The sequence below is a fragment of the Schistocerca piceifrons genome, chromosome 5 (genome assembly GCF_021461385.2).
Source record: "Schistocerca piceifrons isolate TAMUIC-IGC-003096 chromosome 5, iqSchPice1.1, whole genome shotgun sequence".
Taxonomy (NCBI): domain Eukaryota; kingdom Metazoa; phylum Arthropoda; class Insecta; order Orthoptera; family Acrididae; genus Schistocerca; species Schistocerca piceifrons.
In genome coordinates this window covers 390,683,239-390,701,324 of record NC_060142.1, presented here as the reverse complement: position 1 = coordinate 390,701,324, position 18,086 = coordinate 390,683,239, and the positions used below count along the sequence as shown (strand labels likewise).

The window sequence follows — 18,086 nt, the reverse complement described above, 5'->3', positions numbered from 1 at the left end:
GTGACTGGGTGTTGTTGTGTCGTCGTCTTCATCATCATCATCATTCATCCCCATTACGGTCGGAGGAAGGCAATGGCAAACCACCTCCATTAAGACCTTGCCTAGTATGGCGGTGCGGGTCTCCCGCATCGTTCCCCTACGCTCTGTAAAGGAGTACGGGACTTCATCATCATCATTTGTTATTACGGAATGAAGAAACTATATTTACGATATTTCGTGATCACTTAACAGCGGCAGCAGTTTAATGGATAGGAGTCCTAGGTCTTGGTCAACTACAAAAATTTTCTTCGTGTAATTTCATGTAGAGACTTGTTAACTGATACTGGCCAAAAATGAGAAATTCCTCGTTTGGTTATGCCTAGTCAGCAGTGACGATCAGCCCTTTGTTCAAGTCTCAATCAAGCACGAAAACTTTGTGTAGTTAGTTATCATTGGCTATAGGTGCTGGGTTTGAATAGTATCTAGAACAAAACAGTTCCGGATGTCCATTTAAGTGTAAACACGCTCACGAATACCTGAGATAATTAATCTCAGTCTGAGGTAGATAACAAAGGCGACAGGTGACTTTCAAACTGCACATCTGCTCATAAAGCCACGTGTTGCTAGTGAGTACAGTGAAATTGTTAGTAATGAGCTGTTGATATTGAGGTTTCATAGAGCGCTTGACGCCGTTAATCGCTTTTTTTATTTTAGTAATTCGTTAGTTCAGATACCTTGCCAAGCGAACGACATTTTTGGAAACCATTTAGAGAGCAAGAATACTTCGAATTTTCATAGAACTGTATCGGTACACTATCAGACAGGAGCCCGGTGCGGTACACAAGGCACCCGCTGTAGCCAATCGACGCAGCATTTTGCCATACCAACAGCTCCCTCCATTGGCGACCCAGCTCTCCTGGCAATGACCGGCCTTCAGGAAGTTCCGATAGCAGTGAAGTACGTGGAAGTACTTGTATTCCGCATTACAAATATTCAGTGTTGAGGACAAAGATGTGGAGCACAAAAGGAAAAAAAATTAAAAGCATCGTTCAATGTAATACTGACTATTAATCGACCGCGACTGTTTCAAAAATATGAAAAGGTTTTCAAATACCGTTACCAGTCGCAAAATTTGGTGACAACTAAATTATTTTATTTATTTATCGACAGGTGTCGAGGTGATACCTCTTAATCAGGTTATATTGGCATTACAGAAACATTTAACACGTGTTTATACAGCTATTAAAGCTTCTTTACATGTCTGCTTTGATAATCCTGTAGAGAGAGAGAGAGAGAGAGAGAGAGAGAGAGAGAAGGCTAACCTAGTAAGAGAAGATGTCACTTTGTGTACTGGTCTTCTGTCAACATCATAATTTTTATAAAGTACTCATTCATTTTGTTCCTGTGGCGTTGATGTTTTTTTGTGATGTGTTGAGGCATCTTTATTTTCATGGCTCTTTTCGACTTATTCACCACTGTTCACAGACTTTACAGGGGTGTCTTTAAAGCACGATACACACAAAAAATAAAAATCAGCAGTGTTACGCCTTAGACAAGTATGTTCCCAGTAAGTTATTAAGAGATGGGAAAGACCTTCTGTCGTTCAACAGCCTTGTAAAAACCTACTATGTAAACAATGATAGCGACATTACAGATTCAAGAGAAGTCAAAACCTACCAGACAAACAGAAGCTGAACGAAGCGACAATGAGCCTAAGGAGATTAATGAGAGAAGTGTTCAATGACACTGAAAGTAAAATTTTGTGAACTGATCTGACTAGATCCCTAAAATGTTTTCGTCTCACGTGAAATCAGTACGCGGTCGAAATTATCTATTCAATCACTCAGTGTCCATACGGGCATCGAAACGGAAGATTTCAGGGAGAAGGCCAAAATACTGAATTCGATCTTCCGAAACTCTTTCACTGCGGAAAATCGTAATACGGTCTCTCCCTTCACCTATCGTACGAACGGCGAAATGGCACATATTTAGATAACCGATCTCTCAACAGAAAAGCAACTACAATGTCTTAATCGTGGAATGACATCAGAAGCAGATGAGATACCTGTAAGGTTCCACAAAGCTTATGCGAAAGAACTTGCACCCGTTTTGGCAACAGTTTATGGTAGGTCGCTGTAGCAACGAAGAGTATCATATGTCTGATAAAAAGAGTAGGTCATTCCCGTTTTCAAGAAGGGTTGTAGGACAGATGCACACAATTATAGACCTATATCGTTGACGTCAATCTGTTGTAGAATTATGGAACATACCTTATGATCAAGAATTATGAATGTTCTCCAAAGAGAACGTAAATCTTCTCCACTGTACCAAAAAGAGCTTAGAGAACATGCATGAAAGTTATATCGTGTTGGCTACATGCAAATCATGTGGAATGAGGTTCAGGTCTTTCGGATACTTTTCAGCATGCTGTTACCTTGCATAGATCCAAAGTGGAATGCCAGTCATCGATTTTGAATGCGTCAAAAAATCTTAAACATGTTTTAATTTAAAAGGCAATAAGAAACTTGTCACAAAACATAAAAGTTCAATACAGTGAGGTGCATAAGGTAGTTCACAGGTCATTGTGGCAAAGCAGTAGCGAAGAAAAAATTAATTTATATAACATGTTTACACTGATCAAATTACATCGATCACCTTACAGTAACCACATTACACTAATCACTGTACAGAAATCAGATTGTACGCAATACTCATGGTATTTGATAAAAATAATATGCACACATTTATCGGATCTACTAAGAAATTCGACAAGGTAGTTAAACGTTTTGGCCATTACATGTCGTCCTTTAGGCTCCTCCTGTACTGAAGTCTGTTGGCAATTAATTTCTTATAGCTGCTTGCAGGTTATTAAAATATTTTTGCTGACTAATGTGCGCCTTTCTGGACAAAAGTAAGTGATGTTCAATCCTTTAAAGATTAATCTTATTTATAGTGCTGACGGCACGAAATGAGCTGCTGGGCTCGAAAAGATGTGTATTACTTATAACAATTTTCATAAGGAATAAGTACCAGGCGGTTTTAATTAAAATGCAGCTACTCACAGAGTTCCTGTGCAGGCTGTAATTATCGTATGGCAGTGATACGTTGTGTATTATCTAATGCGTTAATGCGGAACCGATTTACACTGGACGAAAAGAGGTTCAAATTTTGGCCTGCAGGTTCAAAATTTGGGCTGTAGGGAATTTCGTCGACGTCCCCGGTACTCACGTTGAACAAACTGTATAAACAGCAATTAGCAATAAAATCAACTTTATGAACTTCTCACTTGTTTGACCATTTATGTACACTTCCCATTCCTAATCCATTACATACGGAAACATTTCCACTCACTTTTCTTGGTTTCACAGCTAAAAATTTACGCCTGAGGCCAATATTTGAACTAATTTTTTTCCAGCGTAAATCTGTTTTACATTAGTGCATTAGAATATCTATCAGTTTTCGTTGTTATACCAAGATCTGCGTTGCAAATGAAGAATTTAATAACGAATGGCGTATTATATGAGAGATTCTGCAACTGTTCAGCTATTTTAAAAATATTTAGTATTACTGTCTCAGCTGTACATATTCACAGTAGATCGCTAGTTTCGATCATAAGCCATGATCACCTTCTGATCTGATTAATCACGATACTCGCGATGTACTGTATAACTATGCAGGGTGGTCGGGTGTTGCGGGGTAGGTTATGCTGAGAAATAATTTTTAAGAAAAAAATTGGATATGTCGCACGATTACCGATGTGATTAGCATGGAGGTTAGCCAATCAGGCCGTTGTGCTCAGAAATTCAAGTAGCCGGCCAGAGACGTTGTCGCCTAACACCTTCTTCGTATGGTTTCCTAATACCGAACAAGAGAGCGATACAAAAATCGGATATGGGACCGTAGTAAGGATCGAACCGAAGCTAAAGGCTGAGCAATCTTGTGTGCTATCACCTACACTTGAACAATTGACACTAATTGTATCTGGCGGGCCGCTTGAATTGGCGCGTGCAACGGCCTGATTGGCTAAGTTCAATGCTTATTAACTCGGAAACGGCGCAACGAATCTAATTTATTTCTGAGCAGTTATTATTTCTCAACAAACCTACCCTGAAACCCCCTACAAGGGTTTCATACTATCTATGACCTCCTTGTATAAAGAGGGTGACTCTCTTAATAGTCGTTAGGTACATGTTCTCTGGTCTTTAAGCAGATATTTGCAATTTCATTTTTGCATCGTGTAGCTGGAGTCAGCCCACACAAATAGTGCTCAACATATCTTTCATGTGAGGCCCAGTGTGGACGGAAAGTGCCGGTTTGTTTCCCGTTACAAACAAAATGATCATTAAGTCGTAATTTTACGTGCTCATTCGATGGAGTGGTCCCAGATTAGTCTAGTCCGATATTTGTTTCGTCGATCTGTATTAATAGGGACAGTTAAGCACGAAGAGTAACCAGCACTCAAGCAGTAATAGCACTGCCCTGACATGCGCTGACTTCTATAGCCAGCCGGCCGGAGTGGTCGAGCGGTTCTAGACGCTACAGTCTGGAAGCGCGCGACCGCTACGGTCGCAGGTTCGAATCCTGCCTCCGGCATGGATGTGTGTGATGCCCTTAGGTTAGTTAGGTTTAAGTAGTTCTAAGTTGTAGGGGACTGATGACCTCAGAAGTTAAGTTTCATAGTGTTCAGAGCCATTTGCTGTCGCCAAGATGCAGCATTACTGACTCGCTGCTGGATTGCTGCTTATTCTTCGTGATTAGCTCTCCCTGTTAATACATACCGATAAAACGAGTATCGGACTCTACTAATTTGATTGCGCTGTATCGTTTGGGCAAGTAAAATTCCGATTTAAAAATAATTCTGTTTGTAATAGGAAGCAAGCCGACGCTTTCTGTTGTCACTGTGTGTCGCATAAAAGACGTGATGACCTGCAATTGTTTGGGCTGAGTCCAGCTACACAATGCAAAAACGAAATTGCAAATACCTCCTGAAACACCAGAGAACATGTGCCTGACAATTGTTAGAAGAGACACCCGGTATGAATACGAACATAGCCTACAACTACTGTAATTATTAATAAGAGAACTATAATATGGTCATGAGAGAGTGATAACTCTTCCATTAATGCTGAAGCTCCACCTAGTAATGATAAATTTGATCAAGTTGTCAATTAAACGTTCCATTAGAGGTTCAGGTCGTGGTTAATCAGATCTGAAGATGATCTAGCTTATGACCAAAACTAGTAATCCAGTGTCAATATGTGCAACTTAGAATCTAGTAATTAATATTTAAAATATGACTATTTGTTTATGCTGTTCGGCAGTTCTGCGGTGTGCTCCTCCAAGCTAAATTTACTATCGAGTAGTAATCGCAAGAACTTAACGCTGTCAGCCTCTTCTGTACGCTTCTCGTCACATTGTAGGTATATGTGGGGGGGGGGGGGGGGGGGGCGACGACATTCTTCCGAGTCTTTACTGAATACAGCATTTTTTTCCAGGGTTTTAATGACAAATGGCAATGAATCATTTGCTAATGCGCACGAAAATTTCATTATTCCATAATTATAAAACTATACTCGATTTACTTCTATTGCATTGTTCGTATCATCTGCAAACTAAACAAATTTGACATCTGGCAGTGTTAGTGACTTAAGTTAGGTTTAAGTAATTCTAAGTTCTAGGAGACTGATGACCTCAGATGTTAAGTCCGATAGTGCTCAGAGCCATTTGGACCATTTTAAATCGGTTACTGCTGCTACAATGGCAGGTTATCAAGATTTAAGTGAGTCTGAACGTGGTGTTATAATCGGCGCACGAGCGATTGGACACAGCATCTCGGAGCAAGCGGAGAAGTGGGGATTTTCCCCTACGACCATTTCATGAGTGCACCATGAATTGCTGCAGATTTCAATGCTGGACCATCGACAAGTGTCAGAGTGCAAACCATTCAACGAAACATAATCGTAATGGGCTTTCGGAACCAAAAGTCCACTCTTGTACCCTCGATGACTGCACGATAAAAAGTTTTACGCCTCGTCTGGGCCCATCAACAGCGACATTGCCTAGATGATGGCTGAAAACATGTTGCCTGGTAGGACGAGAGTCGTTTCAAATTGCATCGAGCGGATGGACGTGTACGGGTATGGAGACAACCTCACGAATCCATGGATCCTACATGTCAGCAGGGGACTGTTCAAGCTGGTGGAGGCTCTGTTATGGTGTGGAGCGCGTGCATTTGCAGTGATATGGGACCCCTGATACGTCTAGATACGACTCTGACAGGTGACACGTATGTAAGCATTCTGTCTGATCACCTGCAGCCATTCGTGTCCATTGTGCATTCCGACGGACTTGGCAATTGCAGCAGGGCAATGCGACAGCCCAAACGTCCAGAATTGCTACAGAGTGTCTCTTTTGATTTTAAACACTTCCGCTGCCCACCAAACTCCCCAGACATGAACATTATTGAGCATATCTGGCATGCCTTGCAACGTGCTGTTCAGAAGAGAATCTCTACCCCGTCGTACTCCTGCGGATTTAAGGACAGCCGTGCAGAATTCATGGTGTCAGTTCCCTCCGGCTCTACTTCAGATATAAGACGAGTCCATACCACGTCGTGTTGCTGCACTTCTGCGTGCTCGCGTGGTCGTATACGACATTAGGGGCCCTACACGATATTAGGTAGATGTACCAGTTTCTTTAGCTCTTCAGTGTAGATAAAAAGCGTGCCATTGTGTCCAGTGCGGGCGGTGGGAGATTTGTCATACCTGGGGACGTGCGAGAGCGTCGCAGGGTCGTCCGAAGACGGCGGAGGCCGCGATGTCGATGGCGAAGCGCGTGGCGTAGTCGTGCACGTCGACGATGCCGGCGGCGCGTCGCAACGACTGCGCGAGGCGGCCTGCCACGGCGGCCAGGCTAGGGAAGGCGGCCTCGGTGCGCGCGTCGCCGAACACGGCCGCCGCCAGCCGGCCGCGCAGGGACGCCCAGCGCCCGTCGCCGCCCGGCATTAGCGACAGGTCGTTGGCGCGCAGCTGTGTGCACACGCGCGGTACTTGTAGTGACTGGCTCTTGTGGTCAGGCCACTCTGACTGTCCGAAGCCTTACCTACAACCGGCCGGAGTGGCCGAGCGGTTCTAGGCGCTACAGTCTGGAACCGCGCGACCGCTACCGCCGCAGGTTCGAATCCTGCCTCGGGCATGGATGTGTGTGATGTCCTTAGTTTAGTTGGGTTTAAGTAATTCTAAGTTCTAGGGGACTGATCACCTCAGCAGTCAAGTCCCATAGTGCTCAGAGCCATTTGAACCATTTTTTTTTTTTTTTTTTTGTTGCAACAAATCGTTCAAATGCCTCTAAGCACTATCGGACTTAACACATGAGGTCATCACTCCCCTAGACTGAGAACTACTTAAACCTAACTAACCCAAGGACATCACACACATCCGAGCCCGAGGCAGGATTCGAACCTGCGACCGTAGCAACAGCGCGGTTCCGGACTGAAGCGCCTAGAATCGCTCGGCCACAGCAACAGGCTTACACGCAACAGATTTTTGTGTTCGGTTTCCGTACAGGAAGATGTATAACAGACACAATGTTATTGTTGTTGTGGTCTTCAGTCCTGAGACTGCTTTGATGCAGCTCTCCATGCTTCTCTATCCTGTATAAGCTGCTTCATCTCCCAGTACCTACTGCATCCTACATCCTTCTGAATCTGCTTAGTGTATTCATCTCTTTGTCTCCCTCTACGATTCTTACCCTCCACGCTGCCCTCCAATGCTAAATTTGTGATCCCTTGATGCCTCAGAACATGTACTACCAACCGGTACCTTCTTCTTGTCAAGTTGTGCCACAAACTCCTCTTCTCCCCAATCCTGTTCAATACCTCCTCATTAGTTATGTGATCTACCCATCTAATCTTCAACATTCTTCTGTAGCACCACATTTCGAAAGCTTCTATTCTCTTCTTGTCCAAACTATTTATCGTCCATGTTTCACTTCCATACATGGCTACACTCCATACAAATACTTCCAGAAACGACTTTCTGACACTTAAATCTATACTCGATGTTAACAAATTTCTCTTCTTCAGAAACGCTTTCCTTGCCATTGCCAGTCTACATTTTACATCCAACAGACACAATATTTGTTATGAAAACTGTGCAGAGATTTATCGAATAACCACCTCAGCATTTCTTGATCAGGAAAAAGCCTCCAATAAAGTTAACATAGCGATATTGTGGAGGATAATAAAAAAAAGGGAGTAATCAGTCCATTTAACAAATACTCTATTAATCTATACGAACACGCAACGATCATTTTAGATGTAATTTCAAAGCTGGCGGCACCTTTCGTCACTAACGTGGCGATCAGGCAATGCTGTAGCATCTCGCTCATACTTTCAACATAAACAGAATTATACAGAGTGATTCACGAAAGCCGCGAGGGATTAGCCGAGCGCTGTAAGGCGCTGCAGTCATGGACAATGTGGCTGGTCCCGGCGGAGGTTCGAGTCCTCCCTCAGGCATGGGTGTGTGTGTTTGCCCTTAGGCTAATTTAGGTTAAGTAGTGTGTAAGCTTAGGGACTGATGACCGTAGCAGTTAAGTCTCACAAGATTTCACACAGATTTGAACTTTTTTTTTATTCATGAAGATATGCAAATATTTTAATGTTATCCTACAAGTAAAGCTAAAGAAAAAAGTTTACATAAACATAGGTCCGCAAACGTTTACTTACGGAGTTATGGCTAATAAAAGATTTTGCCTGAAATTTAGCAGCTTCGCTAATATGAAGCCCTCGCAGAACCGTATGAGGATAAAGTAAAGCACAATTTCTATTTATTTTGTTGTTATTTGTCTGGTGAGTTTAATAAAACATGAGGACAAAGTCAATACACGTGAGGCATTACTTGATCGCGTTCCGAATCCAATAGACGAAATTAAGAACAACCCCGTGAAACTGAAACGATCAACAAAATTTGTTCATACACGGGCAGCTAAATGCAATGAACTTGGTGGAGACATTTTTGAACATTTATTGTGAATGTGTTGTGAAATTGTATGTACGCTGTACAACTTCGTTAACACAAAGCTTTATTTTCTCCAGTTTAACATGAATTCATTTGTGCTATGGTATACAGTTATTACCATCATTTTTTCAAAATTAAATTCTCTACAACTTCCGTTGAAAACTTTGTGCAATTGTCTGGAATTTAAAAAAAAAAAAACAAATTGGGCCAAGTAGTTAATAAATTAAACATTTTACGAAATTACTTCTTCGATTCTCTGGATGTTGTGGATGTGGTTACTATGTGTCTCAATTCACAGTAGCTGCTGGATCAAAATGGTGTCTGTTCACACGGCATCTAAAACTAAAACTAAACTAAACTCCTCCCGAACAGGCTATGAAGGCCCAACGGTTCCGACCAGCCGCCGTTTCATCCTCAGCCCATAGGCGTCACTGGATGCAGATATGGAGGGGCATATGGTCAGCACACCGCTCTCCCGGCCGTATGTCAGTTTTCGAGGCCGGAGCCGCTACTTCTCAATCAAGTAGCTCCTCAGTTTCTCAGTTTGCCTCACAAGGGCTGAGTGCCCCCCCCCCCCCCCCCCCCCCCCCCCCCCCCCCCCTTGCCAACAGCGCTCGGTAGACCAGGTGGTCACCCATCCGACAGCGCTTAACGTCGGTGATCTGACGGGAACCGGCGTTACCACTGCGGCAAGGCCGTTGGCACACACGGCAGATAAAAATTTTCAAACCGCTGTAGAAATAACACCACTCGTCAGAATGACGTCAAATTGCAACTGAATATTATCGGAGAAGGGAAAAAGATTGGGTTCAACCTCCAGTTGTAGTTGTCCCATGTGCTTGTGTCTGGCCAGGCGATTTGAGCAGCGTGTCCCTCGTATGAAAAAGTAATAGCTTCAATTTGGCAACAGTCATGGATGAAATTACAGTGAAATCCAGATCTTTAGTTGCTTACAGGCGTTGATAAATATCAACGAGGACAGTTGAAAATGTGTGCTCCGACCGGGTCGGAAGATTGTCGCAGGGGCACTACAAATGTAGTGCGTGGACAGTAAGTTGGAAATGTGGGTGTCGCGGGAAGCGTGCCAGAGATAAGTCTCTGCAGTCGCACTATCCTCCGTGTCCTCGATGGCTCAGTCACAGTCAGCCTTCGGCGGCGCAGCGGTTCGGACGGTGTTTACGTCTCTGCCGCACGTCTGCGCGAGAGGTGTTTACGTTACGTGTGTAGCGGTGTGTCGCGGTATACATAGAACGAATCATGGCCTTGTCGTTCCGCAAATCGACACTGAAATTTAGTTTTGTTAACGAATATGCTCGACCGAAGGCTTACGAGATCGAACGTTATTTACGGGACGAGGTGAAAATCGAACCTGACGTTCTAGTTGGAATACACTTAACTATAGTCAGCAGCGTGGTCTATGTCAAGCTCATAAATGAAGCGGCATGTGACGAACTACTACTTCGACACCGACAAGGACTTCGTTTCTGTCATTCGGACGGGAATGTTGGAGCGGTAACTGTTGAACACGCCGGCATGGGCCTCCGAACGATCCGCGTATTTGAGCTTCCATTCGAAGTGCCAGAAGAATTGGTGACAGACGCCCTGCGTCCTTACGGAACGGTCCTATCCCACGTGGCTGAAAAATGGGCGAGTTTCAAGACGTATACTGTCCTCAATGGCGTCAGACAAATACGGATCGAACTCCGAAAACACGTCCCGTCATACTTGTACATCGCCGGTTGTCGGGCGATTGTCATTTACGACGGACAACCAAGGACGTGCTCTGGATGTGGGAAGGAGGGACACATACGTTCTGAGTGTGCTCAACGAAGGTTATTACAGCTGCCACGGGATGATCCACCCCTCACGCCGCATCCGACTGTGCTCCCCATGACTTACGTCGCCGCATTACGCGATGACGTGGGCCGCGAGACAGACGCGTACCAGAACACACAGACAGCGACGGATCGTGGCGAGCCACAGAAAGACGACGTTGCGGTGGACCGCCTGCAGCAGTCACAGGACGCCCTCTCTTCGGTTCCGCTTGCGGCCCCTTCAGATAACGCACTTGGAGACGTCGATCATACGACGGCGCATGATTCCGACGTCCCCCACGAACAACTGGAGACCATGCTGACCTCTGATTCCGAGGCCCGGCAACGTAAACAGCGATCACCAAAACGCCGGAAGAAGCGTCGCCTCACGGTGGAGAACGACCACTCTGATCTAGCAGACAATTCTGAGAAGTTTACGGGTACAGAACAGACGACCATGGATACAGAAGAATTGCCTAGCGTGGATGCAACGGTGGCCAGCGGGACGGCGGCACGACCTACCGCTGACGATGCTCCAGACACAGCGAAGTCGCTCGATCGACGGCAACAGGCTACTGAGGAGGCTACGGCACCTGCACCGCACGACAACGATGGGACACTAGGGGACTGGTCAGAAGACCCACCCCCGTGGGGAACTGATGATGCTAGAGGAACTGCTCCCACGCACTCTCCCGGTGTAAGACCGGAAGGGTGCACGGAATAACGGCAGACCATATGAGGGTACGGCGGGGGACGTTAGTACGACAGCAGCCTATGTACGGAAGAATTAGCGGCCGTACGGTGCCCTATCTACGTTGACAGCCATGCAACAAGCTTATCGGATAGGGTCTGTTAACATCAATAGCATTGGGACGCCGGTAAAAATCAAGATGCTCAGTGACATAATAAAGGCTGCGTATTTAGACATAGCACTATTACAAGAAGTTCGGGTACTTCCCCCCTCGGACTTTTACGGTTACGACATTTACTGTTCCCCGTGTGACGAGAGGGGCGTTGGCACAGCTATTCTATTAAAGGAAGGGATACGTGCAGACGAAGTGGAATATTTGCCTTCTGCCCGTGGTACGGCCGTGACCATAGGTGGAATACGTTTGATCAACATATACGCACCGTCAGGCTCGGATAAGAGAAGGGACAGAGCAGATTTTTTACGCCCATGAGGTTACACCGTTGTTCCAGGGACGATACGATGGTTGCATACTCGGCGGAGATTTTAATTGTGTGCTCGATAGAAAGGACCAACAACCTAACTATACTACCAGCCAAGAACTTAGGGAGCTGGTCAACGGGATGGAATTAGTCGATACATGGGACCTGAAGTATCGAAACCAACTAGGATATACATTTTTTACTAGCCACTCCGCGGGCCGTTTGGACCGGATCTACGTTTCAAGGGCGTTAGCAACGTCGACGGTGGACGCAGAAATATGGCCGACGGCATTTACAGACCACGAGGCATATATTTGTACGGTTAACCTTAATAGACAGCAGGTGTGGAGACGGAGGGGTAATTGGAAGATGAACGTCTCCCACCTGCGAGATGCAGAATGCCGACGCATGGTGGAGGACGCGTGGCATGGCTGCCTCCGTCGACGAAATTCTTTCGGTTCTGTCCTGCAGTGGTGGATCGAGTGCGCGAAGCCAGCTTTACGGAGGACGTTAATAGGTTACGGGAAGGAAGTTTCTCAATGGCAGCGCACGACCACTGAGTTTTACTTTACGGCTCTCCGGGAACTGTTAGCGCAACCACCTACACCAGAACGCCAGACGGCCGTCCACCGAGTTAAAGCGAAGCTGGTACAACTTGCGAAGCAGAGGATGGCAGGTACGATGATACGCGCGAGGTCGTAGGATTTCATGCCCAACGAGGTTCCCTCGATGCATTATGTGATAAAGGAAAGACGAAGAAGACGCAGGAATTTAATACATGAGATCGATCTCGGCGATGGCCGTCGTTTTACAACACAGAGGGGCATAGCACAGGCGTTCACGGATCATTTTAGCAGATTCTATGGGAGCAACGGGGAGGGTCAGAGGGAGCTGGGGAACGTCCTGGAAGAGATTCCAGACGCGACGAGTGTGAACGGGGAAGCGGACGGGTTATCTGAAATTACGTGTGAAGAGCTGGAGGAAGCGATTACACGAGGTGCTTGCAACAAGTCCCCAGGTCCAGACGGATTCCCGTTGGAATTTTACCGTGCCTTTGTGACCATTATGACACCGATGTGGCTATGTATGTTTAATGAGCTTCTGCAGCAAGAAGCACCGGTTCACATTCAATTCACGGAAGGGCTCATGATACCAATACCGAAGCCCCGTGGTGGCAAACGGCCTTGTGATTATCGCCCCTTGACCCTCCTTAATAGTGACTACAAGATCTTCATGCGCATCCTGGGAAGTCGTATCAAAAAGTCGCTGGAGAATCGAATACATGCCGATCAGACTTGTCTTGGCGGCATCAGTAATATCCACACTGCCTTGGGAGACTATCGTGACGTCGTCGCCCTCGCGGCTGCATGCCGCCTCCGGGGGGCGATGGTTGCAGTAGATTTCGATCATGCTTTTGATCGCGTGGATCATGTGTACCTCGCGGCGGTGATGAATAGGATGGGTGTCTCGCCATTATTGACCAATGCTGTGATGCGTTTGTTGCACGGCGCCAGATCAGCGATGGTGGTCAACGGAGGGAGAACTGAGTATTTTAAGATCCTAAGATTAGTGAGACAGGGTTGCCCCTCGTCGATCCTCCTTTATGCAATCGCCTTAGAATCGTGCCTCGCAGGCCTTCGCCGCCGTCTTAGTGGGATCTCCCTACGGCAATTATCATTCAAATGCAGAGCATACGCGGATGATATTGTGTTCCTCGTACGGAATGAGAGGGAGACTCAAACAGCACTGGATTGGCTACAGACGTATGGGATGGCAGCTGGAAGTGTGGTCAACTACCGAAAATCACAATTCATGCATGTGGGGCGTGGACTAGAACCAGGAACGGAAGGACCCTTACCTGCGGTGGAAACCCTCCGCTGTTTGGGTATCACCTTTCATGAAGAGACAGCGAGAACGGCTGCGGACAACTACCGAAGATTGTTACTCAGAGTCCGCACGGCAGTACGACTAAACGCCCTACGGTCGATGGATATGCTGCAGCGAGTGTTACTCGTCAACCTTTATCTCGCGCCCATGATGTGCCAACTGACGCACCTTCTTCCCTTGACGCGCACGATGGCTATGAGGATTCAGGCGGCTTTTGGGTACTATGTGTGCCTGGGACAACTCTTTAAGGTACAGTACAACACGCTTACCCTCCCAGCGTGAGAGGGGGAAGTTGGTTTAGTGAACGTGCACGAGAAGGCGCGTGCCATGTATATTAATACTATGCTCAAACGGTGGCGCAACAGGAATCACTCGCTTACGGGGACGATCATCGAAGAACTCGTACCCACATCGCATCTTCCTCCAGTCAGTGTCGGCCCCTTTAACGTATGTGCGCACGTTCCTCGTGGAACACAGTTACGTTCGAGAGCGTTTACCGACGACCCGACAGTCGACATCGAAGGACGTGTACCATCTGCTCCTTCGACAGATCACCCGGAATAGGGTGGAACGCAAACATCCAGCTGTTAATTGGCACGTGGTGTGGCGCACGGTCCACCACCCCCACCTACCTACATCTGTCAGGTCAACATGGTACATTGTCGTCAACAGAAAATACCCTACAAATGATAAAAAGTACGCAATACATTTGGCGGATTCGCCCTTCTGTCAGCAATGCGGCGTGCTGGATACAGACGACCATCGGCTGGTCTGCGGCGAGGCATTGGCTGTCTGGACTCTCGCAAGAAAGATAATAGCGTTCATGCGGCGCACTATCTATACAGTAGTCTGTTCTGACATAGTATTTTTTCGGGAGGAAACGTATTTTCCGTGTCATAAGACGAACGCAGTGGCGTGGATCACAGGTATGACGGTCCATTACATCTATAGAGACACACGTACGAACTTACTGAACGTCCTGGATTACTGGCAATACTTGCAAGATGGACGCACAAAACTATTACGGCTACAAAAGTACAAGGATTGGTATGCCAATTTCCTGGTAACGGTATTTGCGGACCCGCCATATACTTGGGGTGTGCCGGGTGCTCAAAGATGAGCGGCGGTGCTGCCGTTGTGAAAACGACCAAGTAATGTGATCGACTAAGAACACTATGAGAGTATGCGACCTACGAAAAACTCACGCTTGAACAGTTAGCAATTGGATGTATTTCAAATTTTGTTTTCATATCCATAAATACTTTTCTTTAGGGTGCCGGAAGTGGCCCCATTTTGATTTTGTTGTTATTTCATGCTGCATGGTAGGACGGCAGCGAGGTTCCTTCCAGGACAGTTATCATGTGTCAGGACGTACTATGTTTATTTTGTGAATAATAAAGGTTTCCGTTTCTCATTTCTCTTACCTTCCTTCATATTAAAAAAAAAAAGTCGGATAGAGCGTCTGCCATGTAAGTAGAAGATCCCGGGTTCGTGTCCCCCTCAGGGCACACATTTTCAACTGTCCCAGTTGATATTTATCAACACCTGTAAGCATCTAAAGGTCTGGATGTCATTGTAACTTCATTCTTCGAGACCTGCATGATCACCACTGGTGTCTGCTCTTCCGGACATGTCCAAAAGAACAGATACCGTCTTCATACAAGTTATCATGGAGATGTGATTTGATTGAGTGCTTTAAATTATAAGGTTTTGTAAATTATTTGACTTTTAAAAATAATTTTTATGTTCAGTGTGTCATTATCCTTGACGCTCAAAGAATAATTTTTTTTACCTAGTATGTTGTGCACTAAGTCGCCAAGTCGCTTTATTTAGTTACAGTGAAGCGCCAAGGAAAGTGGTATAGGCATGAGCATTCACATACACACATGTAAACGGGCAGAATACGGCGCTGCGGTCGGCAACGCCTATATAAGACAAGAGTCTGGCACAGTTGTCAGATCGGTTACTGCTGCTACAATGGCAGGTTATCAAGATTGAAGTGAGTTTGAATGCGCTGCTATAGTCGGCGCACGAGCAATGGGATGAAGCATCGCCGAGGTAGCGATGAAGGGGGGATTTTCCGTACGACCATATCCGGAATCCGGTAAAACATCAAACCTCCGACATCGATGCGGCCGGAAAAAGATCCTGCAAGAACGGGACGAACGACGACTGAAGAGAATCGTTAACGTGACACAAGCGCAGCGCTTCCGCAAACTGCTGGTGATTTCAATGCTGGGCCATCAACAAGTGTCATCATGCGAACCATTCAACGATACACCGTTGTTACGGGGTTTCGGAGCCGGAGGCCCACTCGTGTACCCTTGGTGACTGCAGGATACAAGGCTTTACGCTTTGCCTGGATACATCAACACAGACATTGGACTGTTGATGACTGAAAACACATTGCCTGGTCGGATCAGTCTCGTCTCAAATTGTATCGAGTGGATGGACGTGTACGGGTATGGAGACAACCTCACGAATCCATGGACCCTGCATGTCAGCAGCGGACTGTTCAAGCTGGTGGAGGCTCTGTAGTGGTTAGGTTGTGTGCAGTCGGAGTGATATGGGACCCGTGATACGTCTAGATACGATTCTGGCAGGTGACATGTACGTAAGCATCCTGTCCGATCACCTGCATCCATTTATGTCCATTGTGCATTCCGACGGACTTGGGCAATTCCAACAGGACAATGCGACACCCCACACGTCCCAAATTGCCACAGAGTGGCTCCAGGAACACTCTTCTGAGTTTAAACACGTCCGCTGACCGCCAAACTCTCCAGACATGAATATTATTGAGCATATCTGGGATACCTTGCAACGTGCTGTTCAGAAGAGATCTCGACCCTCTCGTAGTCTTACGGATTTATGGACAGCCCTGCAGGATTCGTAGCATCAGTTCCCTCCACTACAGCTTCAGACATTAGTTGAGTCCATGGCATGTCGTGGTGCCGCACTTCTGCATGTTCGCCGGGGCCCTACGCGATATTAGGCAGGTGTACCAGTTTCTTTGGCTCTTCAGTGTATCTGGGCCCCCCAAGCTTATCATCTTATGGGGTCAAATCTTCTTACATGTGTTTTGGTTAGTTGTACTTTCAAGCTAAGCTTTTATTTAACGTAGGTGATGTTCATCAGCCACCTGTCTGTGTCTTTGTTCCACCAATGTTTTACATCGCACACGACGATAAAGTATTTACTGTTACCGCCTTGTGGCGTGATCTGAAGCTGAAAATCCGTTGGTCGCTGAACTTCTTTACAATTAGGTGTAAGTGGGGTGGTTGCCTTGGGTAGTTTTCTTATTATCTTGCAGCGACTTATCACAACTGTTTTGTCTACGCTGGCGCTTAATCTGACGAGTTACTCGTAAATTTTTACTTAAAATTTTTTAAATTTTTTTTTTACTTAAAAATTACGTCTCAGTTCATCAGTTCATCATTGTATGTTTGTGCCTCGAGGAGCGAGCCCATTGGGTGCGTAGAAAAGGAGGAGTGTGATGAGCAGCGTATCTGGGCTGCGCTAAGAAATTTCGAGGCTGTTCGTCTGGACCACACTGCCCGATGAGTGATGGTTTCATAAAAGTAACATGTAATTAGATACTTCCTAATTGAGTCTCACTCACCCAGTACACCAGTATGAAGACATGCAGCCGCGCGGAGTGGCCGTGCGGTTTGAGGCGCCATGTCACGGATTGCGCGGACCCTCCCGCCGGAGGTTCGAATCCTACCTCGGGAATGGGTTGAGCCGTGCATGGCTAGTGTTCCCATCATGTATTTTACACCCTGTTTTTAACGTACTTCCACCTCACTACGTTAATTTAAATTATTTCTGTTACTGAGTTGCTGCTTTTCCTGATCGTGAGCGGCGTTAGCAGCGCGTATCGATATATCCCCTCTCGTAGTATCTTGCTCGACTGCTATTACTTACCGGACGTTGTCTGTCGTAGGGAGTTGGTCGCGAGTTCGGCTAGCGAGTTCGGGTCTGCCAGTCAGTTGGAAAGCGTCTGGAGGGCAGTCCGGACCTGCCAGTCGGGGAGTTGCAATGCGGCACTAGTGCAGTCGGGTTGGAGCAACAGTGAGTCCTGCATCAACATGGCTCGCCCGACCATTGCCGCCGCGCATCGCTTGAGCCGGGCCGCGGGCTTGGTGGATCGTCGGTCGGTCGTCCTACCGGACGACGCGTTTTGGCTCGCCGATCGTTCATGCGTCGGCTGTGT

General features: G+C 46.4%; 1 protein-coding gene across 1 annotated transcript in view; it reads right to left on the bottom strand.

Annotated features, from left to right (window-relative positions):
* Window positions 1-18,086, bottom strand: part of LOC124799020 (cytochrome P450 6k1-like) — a 74,261-nt gene that overhangs the window by 55,145 nt on the left and 1,030 nt on the right. The window contains exon 3 of the mRNA XM_047262557.1: window positions 6,744-7,007. Within this exon, the coding sequence (XP_047118513.1) occupies window positions 6,744-7,007 (264 nt within the window). The remainder of the gene's footprint in view (window positions 1-6,743; window positions 7,008-18,086) is intronic.